The sequence below is a fragment of the Tursiops truncatus genome, chromosome 7, assembly GCF_011762595.2.
Source record: "Tursiops truncatus isolate mTurTru1 chromosome 7, mTurTru1.mat.Y, whole genome shotgun sequence".
Classification (NCBI taxonomy): Eukaryota; Metazoa; Chordata; class Mammalia; order Artiodactyla; family Delphinidae; genus Tursiops; species Tursiops truncatus.
The window spans coordinates 89,164,613-89,189,185 of record NC_047040.1 but is presented as its reverse complement, the minus strand read 5'-3'; the positions used below and the strand labels follow the sequence as shown (position 1 = coordinate 89,189,185).

The 24,573-nt window shown below is 34.5% G+C and overlaps 1 protein-coding gene across 1 annotated transcript in view; it reads right to left on the bottom strand.

Annotated features, from left to right (window-relative positions):
- The window catches only part of LRP1B (LDL receptor related protein 1B), a 1,432,692-nt gene that overhangs the window by 15,649 nt on the left and 1,392,470 nt on the right, over positions 1-24,573 (bottom strand). Inside the window, exons 85-86 of the mRNA XM_073806959.1 lie at positions 22,465-22,639; positions 18,229-18,333 (exon numbers count right to left, since the gene is read on the bottom strand). Of these exons, the coding sequence (XP_073663060.1) occupies positions 18,229-18,333; positions 22,465-22,639 (280 nt within the window). The remainder of the gene's footprint in view (positions 1-18,228; positions 18,334-22,464; positions 22,640-24,573) is intronic.

Below are 24,573 nucleotides of genomic sequence, written 5' to 3'. Positions count from 1 at the left end.
TTATGTGTTTGATCACTGTACCACTCTGAATTATTTAACTTTTTAAGCACTTTTATGAATTTTGGATTCATGAAAGTATTGTTGGATCATGGATAGATAGGTAGACAGAAAGATAGATTCTTATTTATTCAAACAATTGTTTATCCTTCTCTTTTCACATTATCGTACGAAGATATTTGCTTCAAAAGCAGTCTTTTTGATTTCTCCCCTTCTCTCCAAGGCCAGTGACATTGAAAAGAAAGGTTGTTTATCGTTATATTGTTTTCCTAATCTTATTCTTCCCTTTATGTTCTAGGTTAGACTAATGATTATCAAACTGAAAAATGTGTTAAAGTTGAAATTCTGGAGGCCCATATACCAGAGATTTTCATTAAGCAGCCTGGAGCTGTGGCCAGAAATCTGCATTTTAACAAAGTGAGCCTGATGCAAATACTTCACAAATCACACTTCAAGAGATATTTGAGATAAATTATTATGTTCCCACAGATTTTGTTCTTATACCAAATATTGTTCAATCATTTAAAAAAATTTAGGATAGGAATAATAGTATGCATGTCCAGCAAGACTGTTCAAAAGGTTAAATGACAGTGGTAGAGGTTCTTAATATAGTATCTGAAAGTAACTGAGTGGATTTTTGTTTGGGGTAACTAATTCTCATCTGAATGTTACTATATGAAATGCTTGGATAGTTAACTTATTGTGTTCTTTAACAGTGTGTGCAATTATTGTATAGTTACAATATTCTATACTTCAATTGTAATTTTCTGTAACAGGGGGAGTAACTTTGTGTAAAGGCAATAGTGTAGCATATATTACTAGGAAGCACAGTAAATATTTTTGGACTATCAAAATAAGTTTAGCATATATAAGGGAATAAATATATAATCTTTAAAAAGAAACAGTTTTTACAATACAAGCATAAATATAAGACATATAATTAAACTGTCCAAAACAATGAGAACTCTGAAGTAGCAGAGAGATTTTACAAAAGGAATTGAAATCAGATATAAAATACTGAAAGTGTATTAAAATCTTAGGTATTGTCTTTCACTGTAATAATGATCAACTTACGTGGACTACTCATGTCATTTTGTGGAAATGTCGTCTAGAGTCACTTGCTTTGGGAGGACTTCAAAATAAAATAATGAGATTAATATCTGCTTCCTCTTTTCATCAAATTTAAAGGTCATGGAACCCTTCTGACCAAAGTGGAATTCAAAGGTAAACCTTAAAGCAATTTGAAATTGAATTTCTCCTCTTACATGCTAGGCTGCCGTTATTAACTATGATGATGGAGAAATTCAGAATGAAAAATCTTTTAATATACCCTTTTCTTTCTACACACAGGGGGAAAAAAATATGGCACAAGGGATTAAAGGAGCCTTAGAAAACTTGTGCAGAGTGCCATGCATGTTTCAGTGCTCCAAAAAGCTCATTCAATAAAAATAAAAATATGACTACATTTTGTGCATCAGATTTATAAAACAGTATTTTCATACAGTGATGAAAATTCAAACATTAAAAGTCAGTGGCAAATTTTTTTTTTCTGATTAATTCTGAAAATTTCACTCTTTTGGTGGAAGAACATGACTACATTTGCATGGCATTCTTAACTTTAAAGCTTTACACCCTATGTAGCTCCCAGCACTTTTTTGCCCCCCTCTTCTTGCAGACTGCTGTATTGCAAAATGCAAAAAGTTTTATTGCATTTGGAAAGGATATTTATATATTAATTCACCAGTTTGTTAACTTGACTTTGAAACATTTTTTCATCTGTTATTGTTTCCCAATTTTCTGAGATAAAATTATTTCCTATATACATAAAGATTTATAATTTTTTAACATGCTTCAAAAATTTTCTATCCTACCTTTGATATAAAATTTTGCATAAAGTTCAATTAACATTTGCTCAACTTTGTGCCAGGTCCTAGGATAAGTGTTTTCATATGAGAAATATTCTTATTCAGCTTCTATAATAACCCATGAGTTGGAATTATTCATCTTATGAAATGGAGAAGTGTGTGTTCAAATGATTTTCCTGAAAAATCATAGCTAATAAGAGGTAGAAATAAAATGTGGAGTTATTATGATCCTTCTAATTCAATGCAGTAGTAGGAAAAATGCTTTTCCTTACTCCCTCATGCCCAAGAGAGTACAGTCACTTAAGAAGAAAGTAGAAATATTATCTGAACAAAGGAAAATCAGTGCATTTTCTGAGTAGCAAAATTGTTAAAATTACCACACCGGCTCAGACCTGTGGTCAGTAATGCCTGATATTCTGTCTCTGGCAGTGACAGTGAGGGACATGTTATAGAAGGGTGTTAATATCCTTCTTGATACCAACTTCACATTTTTGTGTGGATTCCAAAATACTGTAGATGTGTTTAAAACACCTTTAAAGATCCAAGATCCATCAATTATAAATTCATCTATATTATTACTCAGTACAATTTTGAACTTCCACAACAATTCACTCTATATATATTTCATTCATTTGGTAGATATATATATATATATGTGTGTGTGTATATATATACACACACACATATATATATATATACACACACACAGTTTTGTACTACAATTTCTATTTATTTAGCACTATTCTCTATCAAAATTTGACTGTTATTTCTAACATAGAAATAGCTAGGTATCACCCTGCTTTGTTTTCTTCAAAAAGCTTAAGTTAGTATCTTAAATTTTTGTTTGTTGTAATAAGTATAAGTGGTTCAACTCTATAATTATATATTATAATGCCTAGTTTTAAAATACTACATTAAATCATTGTGTTACCTAGTATTGATAAAATTAGTAAGACAAAGCTAATCTTACTTTAATATTAAGGACATTTGGTCAGAAAGAGTTTTTGATTTCTGAGAAGGGTTAATGAGATGAAGTAAAATAATAATGAGATGTTCAATAAACTCTGACCAACAATTATTTTAGGAAAAGTAAAAATTAATGAGAGGGCTTCTCTGGTGGTGCAGTGGTTGAGAGTCCGTCTGCCGATGCAGGGGACACGGGTTCGTGCCCCAGTCCGGGAAGATCCCACATGCCGCGGAGCGGCTGGGCCCGTGAGCCATGGCCGCTGGGCCTGCGCGTCCGGAGCCTGTGCTCCGCAACGGGAGAGGCCACAACAGTGAGAGGCCCGCGTACCGCAAAAAAAAAAAAAAAAAAAATTAATGAGAAATTTCAGTTGAAGAAGTGACCATGAAAGAAAGAAAATTAACAAAGTGCATTACTTAAAGTGATTATTTTAAGAAGGAGAAATATAAAAGATAAAATCTAGTTTGCCAAGAAGTTATCCATAAAAGGAAGTTTGTTAAGATTGGCTGGTTTAAGTTAGAAATGTTTAAACACAACATTCTATGCAGGCCACCTGAGCAGAAACGGCCACTGAAGTGTGAAATGATGACTCAATAAATATTAAAAAAAGAACAAAATCTCTAGTAATGTAAAACTTTTATTATCTAGATGTTTTCCAGGAAATTTTATTAAAAGCAGATCTGAAAGGCATAAAGTGTTTTTTGCAGAGTGAGTAGATGATTTCTACTTAAATTAATATGCTACATGCATCAACTCAAAAGGAAAAGGAACAATCATAAAATTAGTATTAAGTAATATGGCTGATAAAATTGAAGACATAAATGTAGGGTATTACATTAGAAACAGTGGTTATAATTCTATAGCTGAAAGTGGGAAGAAAAGCAATGTATGCTGTAACACAAGTGGAAAGTTCTGTCTACATGATGCCACGATGAATGACCAATTCCAAAACTGGCTTAAGAACATATCAAGCCATGGGGGCTGGGTTTGGAAATCTCCATGCTTAGTGCCATGCAGACAAAGTGACTAATCTTATACCTGAATATTTTATGTTTTAGCACAAAATAAGAGTAAACAATAAGGAATTTTTCTATGAAAACCTAATGACTACCCTTCCTAGTTCATAGGGTTTCTGTGGCGCAACATGGTAAAATCTGAAACAATTTATAATGGCAATATCTGGCATAGTCAACTGCAGTTATTAAATATCATTCAAGGCATATTAGTCCTATACAAATTTGGGGCAATGGTAGGGATATCAGAAAGTGTTAACAGAAGGTTTTGAGACTGTGAATGTCTTTATAAGTGAGATATATAACTCTAATTCTCTAGAAAATATTTATTTTCAGTTGTAGTGCACATTATGCTGAGATATTGATATTAGCCACTTTAATTTATAGTCTGAATCATTGGGAAATAATTCCTATATATAGATAGTCACCTCCTTTCTGATACTTCAGTATAGCCTTTGTTCTAGTTACAAGATTTTTACATATCCACCAAAAGGTAACACTAAAGGTTTCTAGAGGCAAACATTTTTAATTGATAAAGGTACACTGTATTAGTATTGATACCACCTTCCCAATTACCACCATTCAGCCTTCCTCAAAATCTAGGACCTGCATTTCACAAGTTTTAAAAAATTTTTAAATTGTTTTAAAACAAAACAAGCAATCAAAAAAGAGTAAATGAAAAAAATTGAAATGACTTGCTAAAATCAAGTGTCAGTATGAATTAACAAATTTGTCTACGCTGCATAAATGTCAATTAGTCATAAAACACTCACCAGATTTGTTCAACACTTATAGGAACATGTTGCAAACAGAAACATCTGGAGGCTTATGACAAAAGATGGCCATTAACACACACTTATTTCCTAATGCAAGTATTATATTACTTCCCTGACTCAAGGTGAGAAGGTTTATGCAGGCAGTAGTCTAAAAATTGATTCAGGAAGTTTAGATAAATATCTTCAATAAATCTAAAAGGCTACAGAATATTACAGTAGTATTTTACATTATGGAGAATTGCCATTTGGGGTCAGTTATAAATACCTTTATTTATTTGATCCACATACAATCATAAATATGGTACATTTTATTTTTGCATTTCTCTATATATGCATTTATAAATTTCTAAATATGCCTTTGCCTATGACTATGGTAGACTAATTACTTAAAGGTAGGGGTAATCTATTATTCATTTTTATATTTCTTCATTTCTTGAGCACATGGTCAGTATGTAGGTTTGGTCAATCAATATGTTTGTTGTTTGTTAAAATGAATGAACGAATGCATGAAGGCATGGAGGATGCATGGTTGAACTCATATGAATACACATACATGTGTCATATCCCATTCTATGAAGAATATATAGCTCCATTCATAAGTACATGTTTTCAGCTAGTTACCAGTCATTTCTCACTGAAAAGAATATTGATCCACTATGAAAAACACTTAACATGTAAGAACCACAAATATTTTCTTCCTTTCTTCCTTCCTCCCTCCCTCCCTCCCTTTCTTCATTAATCTATTTATTAATTCTTCCTTTTACAAAATTAGATGATCATATTTTAGCAACTTGGACATGTAAAATTTTACTTATTCAATGTCGTAAATTGTGTGACACTTCCGTTCTTGTCCCACGATGCAGCTAACTAAGAAACGTTTATCTTCTTTCCCTGACAAAAATTCTAAAGGCATTTGCCTGATGCGTAAATTAACATGGAAACCAGTTTTATATAAAAATCATACAAAAAAATATGTAGTTAAATGTAATTTAATTCAATTTAGTCATTTAAATAATTGTGTAAAATTAAAGTGCTGGTATGGAGTGACACAAATGGAATGTGTAAGTTTTGGAATTAGACAGAACTGTGCTGTAATCTAGTCTCCCCTCCCCTCCCAGAAGGATATATCTTCTAGCAATTCACCCACTTTGGTTGTTTAGTTTATAATACAAGGGAGAGCAATACTCCCACTTTTGTCACACATTTCCCACAGATCTAGCCTCTTATGCTTTAACCTTTGTTTTCCCCTTCCTTTCTTATTTTATATTTTATCTTTCTATTGTATGTTTTCCTTTTACTACCTCAAAATTTTTCTTCTTCCTTCTTTACTTTGTTTCTTTTTTCCTCTCTTTCTTCCTTCCATTCTTTTTCTTTTTCCTTTTTGCAAGGCAAGTTGATCATTATAAAAGTTAAAAAAAAATTAGGCTTCCTGAAAGATGAAATGATACAATGTATATAAAATTTACACACCCTCTAAGTTAATTTAACTCAAGTGATAAATAATACTATGAATATTAAATTTAAAGCTTGTATATGGCACACCAATATCAATATAATTATAATTTTTGTTTGTATGCTGAGTGGAAGAAGTATTAGGCTAAAATTTCTGTACTCCTTTAACAAAAATGGCTTTCTCCTGCTACTATTCCAGTGTGAAAAAGAAGAAAATATTTCCTTAACTGACGATAATGTAAGGAATTTTTCATTTATTTTTTTTACTCTTAAACCAGTGTTGCTGGTTAATCTATATTCCTCTGATCCTTTTCTTAAAATTGTATAAAGTTGGTTTGGAATTAAGTAGTAGGTTGGAGGTTTATTGATTTATTTTTTTTTTGACTTGTTCCAGGATAGAACATGAGCAGGAGATAAACCTTCATTGTTAAAAGCATCTGAAATTTGTGCTTTTTCATAGCAGCAAAACCTGGGGAATGCAGTCTAATAGAGAGAAAAATAGTGTAAACTGTTAAAGAGGTAACAAGTAAATGAATGAAAATACTATGTAGTTATACTGTATTTGGTTTCTTTGGTTATTCTGATTTACTTACTGATTATATTAAAGGCCAAGAACATGTCCCAGAATCAAGGGAAAATAAGGTGACTACATCAAAGCTTCATAACAACAGCTGCCCAATGGGTACCTATGCAATAACTGTTCTCTGTTAGGCAGTGCCAGCTGTACTCTCAAAGCACAAACTGGACTTTAAACTTTAATAGAAAAATTCTGTATTCCGTGTTTTTCCCCATGACATGACTAGCTTGGTGAAAGCTAGAACAAGCTACAACTTGTTACCTGCGATCATAAAGGATAGATATTGATGTGACAGATTTTCCTGGCCTTTACTGTTCCAAAAGACATGCACGTTTCACATTTTGTGCTTTGAAAATATGCCACGGGGCAGAAAACAAATAAGGGACATGCAATGACCTGACTCTTGAAAAGTGGACAACACAGGCTGCCAAAGTTGAATTGCTCAAAACCCCTGCTGAAAAGTTGTGATCTGTTTGAAATCACTCCTGACAGCTTCCTTGGGCTCTTCTCAAATGTTCTCTACGGGGCCACAGGGTCACTGGTCCACAAGGAGGAGCGTCGCTCAGCCTGACAGCAGAGGCCTGAAGAGTAGCATGTGCCCTCTCCTTTCAGCAGAGCCAGTAGTTTGAAATACCTAGGCCTTAATTAGCTGTTGTAATATAGAAGAATAATTCCTACCTTTTAAAAATGTGTGACAGAAACGAAACTCACTATCTTCTTCCCCAAAACCCCAACAGAGGTTTCCCTAGTACCTGTACATTTCCTTATGTGTTTCTCACCCTAAGGACGTATAAAACAATGCTAAACTTTTAAGAAAATAATTAGATGGAACAATCACAAAACCAAAGAAAATGACAAAATGACTAATTTTCCGATCATTCGCTTAATGAATGTCCCTTTGGTACTTGTACATTCATTTTGCATCCCTCTGAGTTTTAAAAATCTGCTTTGAAAATGTTTCAAAAGCTAGCTCCTGTGTGTTTTCTGAGGTGTTTGAGGGTGGACCTGCTGCCCTTTTTTCTCTGTTGTCCCTCATGGGACTTCAGCTTAGTTATGTACTTCCCTTTTCAGTCACTATTACTATCACAATCATCACACTTCTAATCTTTTATTTATGCCATATTTTGCTTATTTTTAATAACGAGCACTTTTTAAGAACCCCACAGCTTATTTTTTGCCTCCAAACTCCCAGAAGCCCAAATTATGCCAAGTACTGATCATTTTATGTATGGTCTATTAGAACAGTTTTAAGGTTCTACTTTTTTTTTTAAGTGTTTACTAGGTTGAAAACAATATTCTGTTTTTTTTTTAACAGGTATTACATTTCTTATTCCTCAAAATAATTTTAGGAAGTAGATGCTATCAGTATTTCCATACTAAGATGACAAATGAGGCAAAGAGAAGAAAAACAAAACCAACAAAACAAACTGCAATTCCAAGGTATAAGGTCTTCTATCTTTTGGCTCTTTTTTGTGCCCTGTTTACCAACAAATCACTTTTAAAAAGCCATTTCTTTAATTTAAAAAATTGTCTCCTTTTCCTTTGTAAATTGGGATTCATTTTAAAATCTGTTTTTTCAAACCCAGGGCTTCTTGTTCCAGCAGAGCACCATGCCATCAAGACCTTTTTAAAACACACACATGATTGAGATAGTTCATAAGTCAAATGTTATTAGTGTTCCCCTACTGTTTATGGACTTATGGAATAAATTTCAAATTCCTAGCTAAGCATATTATGTTCCTCAGAACGATTTCAGTGTATAACATTATTGTCTAATACTCCCCCAGAAGCACCATTTATCTTACACCACTCACATCCACAGAGCCCCTGCCACATTCCTTCTTGTCTCATCTCTTTCCTCAAAATAGATCAGAGTCCCTCAAGGGCAGGGGCTACAACTTACTTTCTTCTATTTCATTCTTTTTTATTTCTTTCTTTTTTTTTTTTTTAGAGAGAAAATACCAGGGTAAAAACAACAAACAAAAGTCAAAGAGAAGAGAGAACAAAAATTAATACAATTAAGTTTTACTAATAACTTAATATGGGTAAGTTAAAAGCCTATTTAGTTCCTTTTGTAGAGAGATATTTAACCTCAGTTCTAGAACGCTCAGGAAACTTCCTGTGGTAGTTTTAGAAGATATCATAAAGATAAGAAAGAGAACCAAAAATCATAATGAAATGAATCACTTAAAATTTTTTTTCTGACTCTTGCAGTTTTTGAAAATGTATTAATGAAGTAAGAAGTGGTATTACAATGATGATAGAAAGATGCTTATATCATAGGCTGCCAGATTTCACAATACAATACAGGCACCAGGACAGTATTTTTTAGCAACATTAGTTAAGCACATATTACACAAAGAATGCATGCTAGCTGCTGAGGCAAAATAGATAAATCAGATACAACCTCTTCTTTAAAGGAATTTACAATCTGCCAGAGAGAAACAGACATGTACATTTAGAAGGGCCATGGAGTAAAACAAGCAGCATTCCCAAGCCAGTTTCATAGAAATATGCTCCATGTCAAAAGGCCACACAGAGACGAGAAGCCAATTCTAGCCATAAAATATGGAATATCATAGGGTAATACGAAAAATGTAACCACACACTCATGCAGATGATCAGAGAAAGGAAAACCATGTTTCCAAAAAAAAAAAAGAGGAAAAAAAAATAAAGCAGAAAGCAAACAAAACAAAACAAAACAGATGCCCAAATAAATATAACCAAACCAAAAAAACAAAAAAAGGAAAAATCCAGAAAAAAGGGAAAAACAAATAATAGATTGGGGAAAAATGCTCACAGAAAGTTATTTTTAGCTTCTGCTTGAAATGAAGAAGGAAAACATAAAAAACTAACAGTGTTAAAAAATTGTTTTTGACCACACAGAGAATTGGTCCTGTTACGGGCAAGAAGCAATAATACATATAGTAAGAAATGTCTTGGAATTTTGCCATACTGCTATTTTCAAAACAGTGTGGGCCTGAATTGGTATGATTTCAAAACCAGTGTAATATCAGAGTTAGATCTTTTTGGTTCTCCCTTTTCAGTTGATAAAATATAATTTTAAACTTGTTTTTTTCTTTTCTTTTTGAAAAAGAAGGTGAATTATACAGAAAATTGATTTTAAAGGAAATATTCCCCAAATTCCACCAATAATGGTCATTAATCTTTAAGCTTCACAAGTCAAATATTTTTGTCTGTTCACTGATAAAAACTTCAGTGCCTAGGTTGTTTTCTGGTATATAGTAGGTATTCAATAAAAATTTTCTGATGAATTAATATGGGAAGAAAAAAATCACCAGTATTTTTGTTATCTAAATGGACAAAAATATGAAGAAACCAAGGGACAGACACTTAGGTTTCTAGCTCATATAGATTGTGGATCTATTGATACTAGACTAGGGGTTGATAATAAGAAAGAGGTGGAAAAGATTATTACTTCTCTTGAAGTTAGGCATAAATAAGTTTATAAACTTATTTTATAAACTTATAAGTTTATAAACTTATAAACATAAATTTATATAACCTGATATATTGTGGTACATTATTTTAAAGTATCAGGAAAATAGATCATAAAATCACAGAGAAAAATTAATACAAATATTTAATTGTGACCCAGGAATTTTTCAGTTACTCCATAGTTTTAATAATAAAGGCTTTGTTATTTTTAATTCTGCTACTATGGGAATCTTTGTTTTCTCAGTGTCTTTATAGATATTTTAGAGGAATTTTGAGAGAATTGGTATCTGTGGTTGTGACTCTGACCCAAATTTTAAAAAATTACTAAAATTCAAATGTGACTCTGATTAAATACATCATACTTTATAGTTTTATAGTATATTAGTGAACAATTAGTCTAAACCCATCACCTTATGGACAAGGAAAATGTGACACAAAAAGACAATGTAACTTGCCCCAAATCATTGCTAGTTTGATTAATAAAATCTATACTTTCACACTGAATATTTCTTCTTCTGAGTGTTGATACTAGAAAACTAATGAGATAAGCACACAGATATTTAAAGACAGAAGTTTTTATCCTAGGAAAAAATAATTTAAAAAAAGAACAAAACACAGAAACAAACTAACAAAAAAATCCTAATTATAGAATGATAGCTGGTTCATTAAATAAAATAGGAAAAGTCCAGACAATAGAACACTCAGTAACCTTAAGAATAAAAGTATCTAGTTATGTAGATTGACATGGAATGATGTTCATAATGTATTGCAAAGTAAATAAACATGAAAGAGTATCTATCACATGATTTCATTTTAGTATATAATATTCTGCAAATATATATTTGCATAAAGAAACGGAATGAATAGAACCAAAGTAATAGTAGTTTGAGATCAAAGCGTCAGCAGGTTTGATTTCTTCTGAGGCCTCTCTCCTTGGCTTACGACCATCTTCTTCCTATATATCTTCACATGGTCTTCCCCTGTGTGTGCTGTATCCAAATCTCCCCTCCTTATAAGGACACCAGACACATTGGATTGGGGCCCACCCTAATGACCCCCATTTTAACTTATTCATCTCTTTAAAGATTCTATCTCCAAATACAGTCCCATTCTGAGGTACTGGGAGATAGAGCTTCAACATATGAATTTTGAACACAATTCATCTCAAAATACGGACAAAAAAGCAAAATTCATATACACACATATAGATATATCACTTGTGTGTATAAGTTAATTTTTTTTTTTTTTTTTTTTTGCGGTACACAGGCCTCTCACTGTTGTGGCCTCTCCCATTGCGGAGCACAGGCTCTGGACGCGCAGGCCCAGCAGCCATGGCTCACGGGCCCAGCCACTCTGCGGCATGTGGGATCTTACCAGACTGGGGCATGAACCCGTGTCCCCTGCATTGGCAGGCGGACTCTCAACCACTGCACCACCAGGGAAGTCCTGTATAAGTTCATTTTATGTCAACTTGACTGGCCTAAGGGATGCCCAGATAGCTGGCAAAACATTATTTCTGGGTATGTCTATGAGGGTGTGTCTGGGAAGAAATAAATGGTTGAATTAGACTGAGTAAAGAAGACCACTCTCACCAGTGAGGGTGGGCATCATCCAATCTGCTGAGGGTCTGAATAGAACAAAAAGGCAGAGGAAGGGCACATTTGCTCTCTCTGCTTGAGCTGGGACATCCGTCATCTCTTGCCCTCAAACATTAATGCTCCTGGTTTTTAGTTCTTTGAACTTAGAATGTGACGTACACCATCATTTCCCAGGTTCTCAGGTCTTTAGATTTGGACTGAATTACACCACCAGCTTTCCCTGTTCTCCAGCTTGCAGACAGTAGACCCTGGGATTTGTTGACCTCCATAATTGGGTGAGTCAATTCCTATAATAAATGCCTCTCTCTCCCCATTTATATATATAATATATATGATATATGACACATATGATATATATCCTATTGCTTCTTTTTCTCTGGAGAACCCTGAATATTTGATTCTTCTCTTTTAAAAAACTTCAGTTAAGTCCAAGTCAATTAATATTTACTATTCACTTGCCACGTGCTATATACAAAGAGATAATCCTGTGTTGAGACTAGTGGGATAATAAGAGTAAAGTGGAAAAAGGCAGCAGAGACATTTGGGTCCAGTGAGCTATTTAAGCAAAAACATCTAGGTGTGGAATGGTCCCATGGCTATGTGGTGAGCCTGTGTATGCGCCTGTGTCCACAGTGGTAGGAGAAGTAGTGTAGCTACAAGCACTTCTTTACTACTGGAGGGTGAAATGTGCTGTGGGTATTGCTGGGAGATAATGCTGTGGAGGTTGGTCTACGTTTTAAAAAACAACTTGGGCTTCCCTGGTGGCGCAGTGATTGAGAGTCCGCCTGCCGATGCAGGGGACACGGGTTCGTGCCCCGGTCTGGAAAGATCCCACATGCCGCGTAGCGGCTAGGCCCGTGAGCCATGGCCGCTGAGCCTGCGCGTCCGGAGCCTGTGCTCCGCAACGGGAGAGACCACAACAGTGAGAGGCCCGCGTACCACAAAAAACAAAAAACAAAAAAAAAAACCCTTAAATTCAATATAAATGAAAGTCTTACGCTAGGGAGAAATTTTAGAAGTAGGAAGACATAGTTAACTTGTTATTGAGTTCACAGGCTTATTCATTTCTATATCTCACAACAAAAATTGTTTAACAATACAAACATTGTCAAAATAACACATTAATTTTTTAAAGTTTGGCTTTAACATTGTTCAATATACCTTCTTTGATAAATGTCAAAACTCTCTCCAAATAAACATAAAAAAGCCTTTAGATTTTCATTTATTCTAGGTTTTTCTTTGGAGTTTTCTTTTCCTCCGCACATAGTAATAAGTGAAAAGGGCCATCAAGAGACAAAAGTGAAGGCTTTCAAAGAACAAATCTATTCCTTAAATTGAAAGATAAGGTAATAAAATTTCTATGTGGAAAAAACCTGTCAACCTCATAGATCTGAATACTTTGTAGACTTTCCAAATGTGTGTAAGTTCTGCACAATTCAATAGTTTTTTACTCTATGAAAAAAAGAAAAATGTAGTACCAACAAAGTTAAAGCAAGTACTATATCTTACTTCTTAAAGCAATTTTTGTTTCCTGTAAAGGCGCTTAGATGAAATAGTGCATACTAGCTTTTCATCAAAGATACATGACCACTACAAATTGAAATCTGAAGCTAAAATCTGTGTTTCCAAAAATTTCCACTTACAAGGAGAATCAACCACTAGAAAGAGATCCTGAGGGCTTAATATTCTCTTAGCTGGACAATTTTTGTATTCTACATGATCATAGGCACTTCATACTAAATTTATTTTTATTTATTTACATTTTAGTACCAAATGAATTATAAGTATCCTATGTAAAACTAGGAAATTTTCCATATTCTAGAAATTTTAACTCTAAGATACATGAGTATAGTATCTATGTCTGAACCATCTATCCTTCATAGTTACTTAACAATGGGCCCTTAATAAATAGTGAAAGACTGATCCTCTTGAAACGTATGTCTTTCTTATTGTAAAAATATTTTCCCTTAGATCCCACTTCCCCTTGAAGTTACAATTGTTCTTCCTTCATTTAATCCACAGCCAAACAGTCAGAAAGGAATCTACAGTCTTCTCTACTTTCTTACCTTTCACTTTTCCAACTATAATCTGGTTGCTGTCATGTAGCACTTTCAAAACATCTCTCATAATGGCCATCTAATTACAAAATTCAATAAACCACTTAGAATTCTTATCCTCTTTGAACTATCTGGAGTTGATATTCTTGGACACGCTCTATTCCTTTGACTTGGAGGAACCTTCACTTTGACAAGTCCCCTCCAAATTCTATTTCTTCTCATTTTTTTGTTGATTCTTCCATAATACAGTATTAAACATTGGTGTCTCCTAGAATTCCATCCTTAATTCTCCAATCTTCTTTCTATAAACCCACTCTTGAGTCATTCATAAACTGTACCTCACAAACTGGTCCCAACATATATCTTTAATCTCCCCCAACCCATCCCCCATTATATCACATAGCCTGTGTTCTATTCTCAACAACGTTCATCTTCTACTTTCAGACCTATTCTCTCACTGTGCTATTCCTCTTTCAAGAAAGGTTTTCAGACATTTCCTCCTGTAAAATAACTAAAATTTTTTCAAAATACTGTTAAAATATCACTTCATCTGTAAAACCTTTCTCTCTCCCACTAGTAATCATTAACTGATCTCTATTCAGTTGTTTTCCCACAACACTTTGGTCATATTTCTGTATAGCAATTATCAAATGGTATTTTAACTTTTTAAAATCCATTCATCTACCCAAAATGAATCTTAAACTCTTTAAAAGTAAAAACCTTATTGGAGTTAGTCAGCACAAAGAAAGCAGTATGGAATAAGAGTTATAACCAGGGCAAGGACTTTAGAATCAAACAGGTATTTGCTAAATCAGTTTTAGCTGTTATTAATTCTCCTTCTGAATATACATAGGGCCTCACTCATCATAGGTTATCAATACATATTTGATGAATGAATTAATGAGTGAATAACAGAATATCATTATCTCTTCTACGATTCTTTCATGGCTTAAATGATTTGAGGAATTCAGTAAGCATTACTCCTACCATCAGAATAAATTTTAGGGTGTAGAAAACCAAAGCACAGACAAAATTTCCATTAAGCCCAAAGCAGATAGAAATAAAGATACACAAAAGTAAAAGGTGCTTGCTCTGAACCTTTCCGATTAACACATTTTTCCTGGCTGATTTTTTTTTTTTTTTTTTTTTTTTTGCGGTACGCGGGCCTCTCACTGCTGTGGCCACTCCCGTCGCGGAGCACAGGCTCCGGATGCACAGGCCCAGCGGCCACGGCTCACGGGCCCAGCCGCTCCGCAGCACATGGGATCCTCCCGGACCGGGGCACAAACCCGCGTTCCCTGCATCGGCAGGCGGACTCTCAACCACTGCACCACCAGGGAAGCCCTTCCTAGCTGATTTTAATCAGAGGCTGATTATATCTTACAAGGTCAGGTGCCTCTGATGATACATGGTAAGAGTGAAAAGTGGAACTGAACATTACTGTGGACTGTTATGCCCACAAGAAATATTCATTCTGGTGACACAAGGGCATTCTCTACACAGGTCATGTTCCTGAGACCTATTTATGGAGTGGGGTGGTGCTGAAATGTCATGTATACTTTGCCTGGGAATTGTGAGAAAGGGACAAGAAATACAAAGACTGGGCCCCAGAGCAGGCATTACCAGGGTCCTAAAAATGAGATAACATAAGTACCTAGATCAAAGTTTGGCCAAGGATCACCCTGACCTTACTAACACTGAACTAACCGTGAATCCATCATTTTTCACCTGAAGTGCTGCCAGACCTTTTGGTGTGGGATCCCTGCAGCTGATCTCCAGGCCTTTCTTCCACATGCCACTCAGTGTCACCTTCGAAAGCAAACTCCTTCAGCTCTGCCTCAAATCACTTTGGCTATACATTCTTTTCAGGATCCTATGGAATCCCCTAACTTGCATAAATCGGGTTCCAATTTATCTTCCCAGTTTTAACTCCTCACCCCCCTCCCCAATTCTCCAGTCACCCTTCATTCTAGCTGTATTAAACCACTCACAGTTCCCCAGAGAGGTCACTAAGTCTCACATCCATGTCTCTGCTTATGTTATTCTTTCTTTTCAGAATGTTCTTCCCGACCTCACTGAACTATCTGAACTACATGGACAACACGAGGTTGCCTTTTCTGTAAAGTCTTCCATGTATTCCTATCTCCCATTCTAAACAAATCACCTGCCCTGTTAAAACTCCACTGCCCTCTCTTTTTTCCTGTGTTCACACCTGCGTTAATACAGGTTAATTAGTTGCTTATGAATTTCTAAACCCACTAATTCGTGAGCTCCTTGATGTTTGGGTTAAATTTCATTCATCTTCACTTGTCTAGGACTTAGCACTCTTTCAGGGTCTTATAAATACTTGCTGAATGACTGGAGGAATTTAGGTTGGAGGCAAGGCAGAGGTAAGACTAAAGAAGGGTCCCCTCTCTGTCTTCAGCTGCATAAGGCACTAAACCTGAGTATGAACTAAGAAGTGTATCAATTTCTTAACAGGTCAGTTTATATACCCTTTACAGACTGATATTTAAAGGAGTATTTCTGGATTATTTTACGTAGGAACATTGTTTTAACATATTCAAATATCTTTTAGAAAAAAAGAAAGAATATCAGTTTCTCCTATGTGATTATTTTAATCACTTCCCATATTTTCACAATTATTGTGTAAAGAATAACATTTTCTTGAATAACAAAATAGATCATTATGAACAAATTGTAGAGTTTTGGAAATGAAATATCTGAATTTTAATATAATTGTGCGTTAAAACCATTACTAAATACTCAGACACCACCATGAGCTATTATTGGGTGCCAATCAGGGTTTCTGTTTATGACATGGAGTATTAAGGAAGATGTCAGATATGATCCATCGCTAAAGCTCAAATGCAACATGCAAAAATAACTTCATTGTTATGAAGGTTGATAGCTACCCCAAAGGTGGTCCCTGAGATTTCACAGAGGAAAAGAATGTATTTGTTATGAACAAATTGAATCAAGAAAGAATGTTTTGAAATGAAGTTTCTGGAATATTTTAGCATATACCTATTTCTTCTGTAAAGAAGTCTTACTGATTAAGGTAAGACAGTTCCACTGAAATCTTGGGAGCCAAAATAATGTGTTTTATCAGTACTTGAAATGAAAAGTCAGTTACTAAATAAAAGACACTATTCCAATTATAGTATCCAGTATAGTAATAAAGTCTAAAAACACCTGCTTCTGTCCTCTAATTAAAAGCCACTGTTCTAGCAAATGTATTTTTATGAGACAGTTCCATGAGCTTTTTCATTCCCTCCATTATATTTCTAGACAATCTAGCTAACTGTGGTGCATACACTTGTCGGCGAGCAAAGCAAAGGTTAAGTGTGTATGACACAGATGAGCCCCGAGATTAAGTATACGCTGTGAAAAGCATGTGGATGTTCATGATTTAAACCAACGAACTCTGGCCTGAAATGATGTCACACAAAGCTTAGCGGTAAGTGGAAGGTTAAACCTACTTGCATCTCGGCTCATTAAACGAAGTTAAAGTGCAAATCCCCTCATTCTGACAGTAGTGATCACAAGGGTTCTCTTTCTGGTCACAGCGCTGACTTTTAAACCCAACAGAGCATCTGCAGAATTTCAGTAAAATACAGCTAAATAAAGCATCTGACTTTTTTTTTTTCAAATGTTTCAAATTCATTTCATACAGAAATAGTAACATATGAACAAATTTTTTCTCAGGTATGCTCACTTATTTCTTATATACACACTCATCATAGGCTATTCTGACAAGGTGGGGAACAGAATGCAGATGTGGATCAGATGTGGGCATCATTCTTCTGGTCAAGCAGTGATAAAAGAAAACTCAAAATAGAGATCACACAGGCTGAATGGTCTTATTTCAAGCTTTCCATTATGGCCAATCAGATATTTGAAAAGGGAATATATTAAATTCCAGATTTTCTCAGGAGCAGAGAATCTACAATACTTTCCAAACATTTAGAAACCCAGATTCAAGGTAATGTATTTCAAAAGAGACAAGGGCTTAATAGGTTTACATAATACAACACTCAAAACCTGATACAAAAATCAAATAGTATTATACTTTTGAAAAGATACCTTACATACTTTGAAAATAATGGCCCTAAGTACCAAAGTATTTATAAATATGATTATGTCTGGGTTTCACGTATCTATTGTAAATAAGGTCAATTAAATTAGAACAATTTTTACTGGCATTTCCAAGTTCAAAGGTCTCTGAATGTTTGAAATGGGTATGATGCTAAGAAGTGAATGAGCTTTTCCATATGAAATCACTAGCAAATTGATGAGGGAGGAGATTCTGTAGTACATGAGCCAATGAGGAACAATACTTGATCAGAGATGTCCACGAAACATTCATTTAAAATATGTTACGCCATGAAAGGAGAAAAATAGAGCAGGGATTCCATGTACATCTAAAGTTGTTATCATAAAATGCCCACAACGTTATAAAATACTCACAGACACACAGGTACATTTGTCTCTGGGTCCAGCTGGCACGTGCCACCATTGTAACAGTAGCCGTCACATAGCTGGCAGCTAGAGGCAATCTTTCCATTAGTGCAGCTGCAGCAACAAAGAAAAAAAAAATCTCATTGTTTCTGGCATGATTATTGTGGAGAGCTGACACAAATTCTCTAAAGATGAGAATATTCATCATAGAAGACTAATGCAGTGGCTGGCTAAAAGTAGGTTTTCAGAAAGAGAGACTTGCTGGAGGCAAAGATGTTTTTTAATAGAATGATGACAAATAAAATTTTTCTTTTGGTAATTTTCAAAATTTCAATCCATTCGTTTAATATAAAAATTTAATATAGCTAGATATAGGTGTGAAAAAATATACTCCAGTGTTTATCACTTACACTTCAGGGAGACATTAACATCAGTATTTTATTCCCTTTTCATATTACCAGAGTTTGGTGGCATCTTTATTATTTATAAACCACATTATCAAATACTCTGGAAGCAAATGCTCAGCTATTCCTTCTAAACTGGAAAGTCTGGTCCAAAGAACTGTTATGAGTTTTAGACTCCACATTTTGTACGAAAGCATAGAACTATTCTGTAGTCACTTTTACCCCACTGTTTCTCCCTGAATATGTACTATAATTAGTGTCAAACTCTTTTTATTCTAAAGGAAAAAACATAACAGTTCATTGCAAAAATAAACAGTAATATTATAGGAACAACATGAAATATGGCAACAAAGTAATGAGGTAGGCTTTCTTGGAAAATTTTTGGAAATGCTTCTAATTTATAGTACATTACCTGTCTGGGATAAGAATAAGCACTGTGGCTATTGCTACATGGGAAAAACAAGCATAATGATAAGAGGAAAATTACAGAAATTTCTTACTTGCCATGTTATATTTTTAAATAAATAAATGAATAAATAAATAATATTAGATCAGACATTGAAAATTGTTGGTGGAACAGAGAAAAGTACATTGACATTCCAAATTATTGAGGGAAACTCTTCTGTGAGAAGTATGGTAATAGAATCATACAAGCCTTGGCCCAGATCAGAATTACAACAGATCATGTCAATATTCCGATTGTGAGATCATGTTAGTACTAAGTGCTATGAAGTAATCAATGGTATCACAATAAATCTGGACATAACCTTGATAAAGAAATCAGGCTGCAATGTCATTGATTGATCACTTTGATCCTCTTCATGGTGGGTACCTATTGCAGTACATCCATCAAAGAGTAATTCCCAATGATTGGTTAGATATTTGAAATAATTGGTTAGCAATCCCATAGTTTATTTATTCTGTGCATATTTATTTGGTCTCTTGTGGGTGGTAGGGCTGCTGGAAATGCACTGAACTGCTTACACTTTCCCAGAAGTTTAATTTAAAGATTTTTTTTAAGAACCTGGATTTAAAAATCACATTTCTTTTCAAGATAAACAGAAGCAGTGAGTCAATTATGTACCAGATATGAAATGGAGACACATGAAAGTGGAACTAAACATGGGGAAGATGGTAGTGGTTTAAAGTTTCCAAGATTTAACAAAGAATATCACATTCTTTATAATCTATAGAGCCATACGAATATGGATGCAAAGTGAGTCAAGTACATATTTAATGGTAGTGGTGTCTGATATGTTAAATGGATCTGGGAGACTTTTCCTTGCTTTCCTCGCCCAGCCTCCTTGAAAATCAAAGAGCAGAAAGTTATAGCTTCATGTTCAATCAAAGGGACAACATCAAAGAAAAAAATTAGCTCATCATACATTAAAGAATTTTCCACAAAAAGATAACTATACACCAAATATCATCTTTTAAAAGAGAAAAATATTCTAATTATCGATTGCTTTTAAACTTCTGCTCCCAAGAGTTATAAGAGATGTTGCCCTGTTCTCCTTCTAAAGGTTTTATCTGAATCCTAAACTTTAGACAGAACTTTGTAGATATTTCAAATGTGAAATACAAGTTATCCAAATCATTGTAATATATCAGAGTACAACTTATATTTTAATGTAGGTTTTCATCATAATTTCATTTCTTAGAAATGTTACATGTGCGTGCATGCAGACACACTTTGTAATTAGCAGTTGTCCAGTAAAGAGAAAGAATTCTCATAACAATTTGACATCACAGTGGTATTATTTAGGCTATTCAAAATTATGATAAAGACTTTCTTCAACAATATTTACTGAGGAAGAGAGAAAAATACACAATTAGCTCTGTTTCAAAGATTATACTCAGTATAATTGACAGAGCATCTATTCTTTACTGTAGTTGACAGCTCATAGGCTGTGCATTAGAAATACATGACTCTTTGGAATTGCAAGTATACATGCCGCTTGAATTTTCCCATTTCAGTAAAAAAATATTTAACTCAGTTGTGATTTTGTTTTAGTATCAGTTCTTTACCCATGAAATAGAAGTCCCAATATCACTGCAAGCTTTAGTTAATGCTAAGATGAAAAGTATCATAGAAATGAAAACAAACTTACCTAAAAGTTTCAAAATACCCAAAGAGTCCTGTTTGTACTATCATGTTCATATGTTATTATAGCCTATCTGATAAATCAAATATTATACTCTTATCTTTAAACTTCCATTATCAACTCACTGCTAGCAACTATTATTTATCCATTCTTACATATAGTTTTCCAGAAAGATCTTTTAAGAATCAAGAACTATAATGTTGGACCTTCAAAAGCCTACTCAGGCTATGAGGTTCTAGTGTTTCTATGTTGGTGAAGCCAGTATTCTATGTAAAGGAGCAGGAACCGAGGGTCCTAAGAGTTCAGCCCTTCATTCCTCACGTAGAACTGCCCTGTGTGATGGAAACAGGGTGTGTGTCTCTGCATGAGCTTCTCCAAGATAAACTGGGTTGCAAACTATGGCTCATAGCCTTTCTTATACGATGGTCCATGATTCCCTGTGTGACTGGGTTGGGGCTGTGAAGAAGATTCTACAGTGCATTCCTGACATGGTACACTGGACATAAAGAAAGATGTATGCTCAGTAATTAAAATCAAGTTCTGTCATGCTAAAGTTTCATCACAAAAAAACGATGAGCTTAATGAGCAAACATGATTTTGGTAGTTTATATGAAAATGCATTTTGCTTTTATGTACTTATCAAAGGCATATATTATAACTAGTCATATTTTAAATTACTTTAGTTAAAAAATAATATACTTTCAAAGGACACAATTTGAGGGTTTGAGTAAATGTCATTTATAGCGATAACACAAATCATACATGGAGTAATTCTAAAATGAGAGTAAATAAAAAAGAAAAAAATGTTGATGGTGTCTGTAATAAAATTTTATGGGGCCTTGTTTGGCAGAGCAACATAACTCAGGGCTGGCACCCTTGCAGAGCTGTCTTGGTGGAAGCTGTGACGTGAACCCTTTAAGGCGTGCTTTCCTATCACATATGCTCGTTTATTATACTCCTAGGGCAAGTGATAGAGTCCAGTCCTTTATAAGCCCTTTTCTTGAAAAGCCTGTTAAAAGAAGTTCAGAGTGAGAATTGATCTCTAACCCCAGTGGCATAAATTTGTTTCATACTAGAAACATTACTAGCATGTTGGCATTACTCTTTACCTGGAAAGTTCTGTTTTCCATTCACTTGATCTCAAAGCCAAAGAGCAAAAGGCAATGTAATCAAAATCTAACTTGGACATTTTTGTTGTAGTTGCTTCCTAGGAAACATTATTCCTTCTACTTATTTTGTACAATAATTTTCAAAGTCAGATAAAAAGATTAAATTTTATTTCCATTAGATAGGTCTTTTGCTTCTTCCCCAAAGGATCATTTTGTAAAATCAGAAAGGCAAACACTCATTGTTGATAATAATGATGAAACAAGTAAAAGCCTGAGCTATTCTAATTTAGAAGTATTACACATAGCTTTCTGAAGGTATGTTGCATTTCACTTTTACTTGCTTACTATTAGGAATATTCTATATAGGCAATGACCTGACCATGTCATTACATGATAAATGTTCATATTACCCATAATAGGTTTTTAATAAGTTTTGGTTTAATCAAAATGAATTGAACTCTATCTCTAGCCAAAAAAGAAAAAAAGAGAGAGAGAGAGAGAATGGAATGGTTGCCATACTGAATTTTAGAATAAAAATAATTTACATTGTTTTCACTGTTTATTTCTGGATTGCTATGTCCTTTTGGGTTCAAATGTTTTTATAAAGTAAGCTAGCTGTCTACTTACTTGCAAGATATATCTTCACTGTCTTTATTTATAATGCAATGTCCCCCATGGCACCTTATACATTTGTCAACCTCGCATTTTGGTCCTTCGTAGCGTGTTGGACAGACACATTCCACACTTCCGTCATCCCCAATGGTACAGGATTCAGAATTCACACAGTAGTGATGACATACATCTAGAAAGAATGCACAACATAGAAATGAAATTTCTTGAAATATTTCAAGATACATTTCTTGAGTCACAATAAATGTTACCTTTCACTTAATATTTTAAAATGGTCAGAGAAGAGGTAGATTAATTTACAAAAAGCAGCGTGTAACTGGATGTAACCAGAATTCTTTAATAATGCCATTGGTTCCTCTTTTTGCCCGAGTTAGGCATCATTTCATCTTTCTAAGAGGAGATGGGTTATACTGATATAATACTAAGTGACAAACTCTTTTGGTTCTGAGTTTTAAAGTTTAAGTTCACAAGTTTCCTCAGTTTTCCTTCTAATGAGCAATATTAACGTTATTCTGAAATGAACAGAAATGCTCAAGATTTCTTTAGATGTCATTTATCTTTGTCCCTCTTCGCAACTCTTTTCATCCAGAGAACAGGGTAGTGAGTGGTGAGTAGGGGAATCCTACTTCTTCACTAGCTTTTGGTGTGGTGGAAAGAAGCCTACCTCTATGAGCCAGAACAGGCCCAGTATTTCCAAACACCTGGGCAGGTAAGCAGACAGGAGTTGTGCCTCTCATGGAACCCTAATAGAAAGGTAGACTGGAAGACTAACTGATCCATCATGGGTAGAAAGTGATAACAGAAGTCTAGACTATTGCCCCCTCCTAGGTGAGAACCTAACCTCCCCAACAGTCAGAGGGAAAACCTCCCTGTAGCTGAGCCCTTTACTTTGGAAGATGTTTCCTACTGAGCGCTACAGACAATTTTCTCAACCACCAAGGAAGTCTTACTCGAATATTTCTATACCTCTTGAACGTCAGTAATAAAACAAAGACCATTTAATAATATAAGAACCACATTGACTTTGCAATTAGATATTCTGCCTGTCTTTTGAAAAACAAGTTTATATGTCTGTTGACATATCAATGTATTCAAATTTACCATATTCAAAATATTGAAATTTATAGTACAAATAACCGTAAGCAGAAGAACTGGTCAAATTGATCCCAGACTTTGTGTTTGGAGCTGCAATTTCATTTTAGCTATCTAACCATGAAGCAATGTTAAATGAGATTAGCTGAGATAAAAATCACAACTTATAAACTTTAACCTGTGATAAGACAGTTATGGTAGGGAGAAAAATTAAAACATAATTTATAATTTTCATGTTTGTGTATCTATCTAGCTGTTTATTAAATCAGACAGAAATTAAATTTACTGACAGGCTTGCTTCATATTTATGGAAATTTATTTCAAGCATTCTTCTGCTTGCTGTTGCTTTACGCCAAGTGCCCTCGTTGCAATTCCATGCTGAAGCTTATTACTAAGGGTCTTGGCTGTATGTAAGGAAAGCAGCACTTTCGAAAGGTGAGAGATGTGGAGATCTAAAAGTTAAGTCAGTGTTAGTATCTGTCCATTATGATGTCTATCTGTAGTTGTTCTAGGCTTGGCAGGTAGAGTTTACACAGCACAGCTTCTGTTTTTATTTATGAAGAATGCATTAGCAGCAGCCTACATAATCATCTAGTACCATCTCCTATGCAGAAATCTCTAAAGAAAAATTTTGCTTCGTCAGGTTGCTACATACCACTTATTGACAGAGAGCTCTTTTAAGATTGTCTCTAATTGCTTTAAATTTCATTCTTTGGTCCTGGTTCATTTTTCTGATGGGACATAAAAGTCAGCTGATGTATCTGTCCAAGATCTTCATATTATGAGGTTTTTCCACAGTGGATAATTCATCAGAATCATGTAGGTAACTTATTTGCAAATAAAAATTCCAGTGTCTTTCCCTTTCATCCACCACCACCCCTGGATTCCAATTTATAGATCATAAACGAGGCCCAGGTGATTCCCATGGGACCGGTTGAGTAAATAGAATTTGGGAATGAGGGAATGTAAGAAATCAGAAAACAATTTACTGATTAGCAAAGGGACTACATTGTA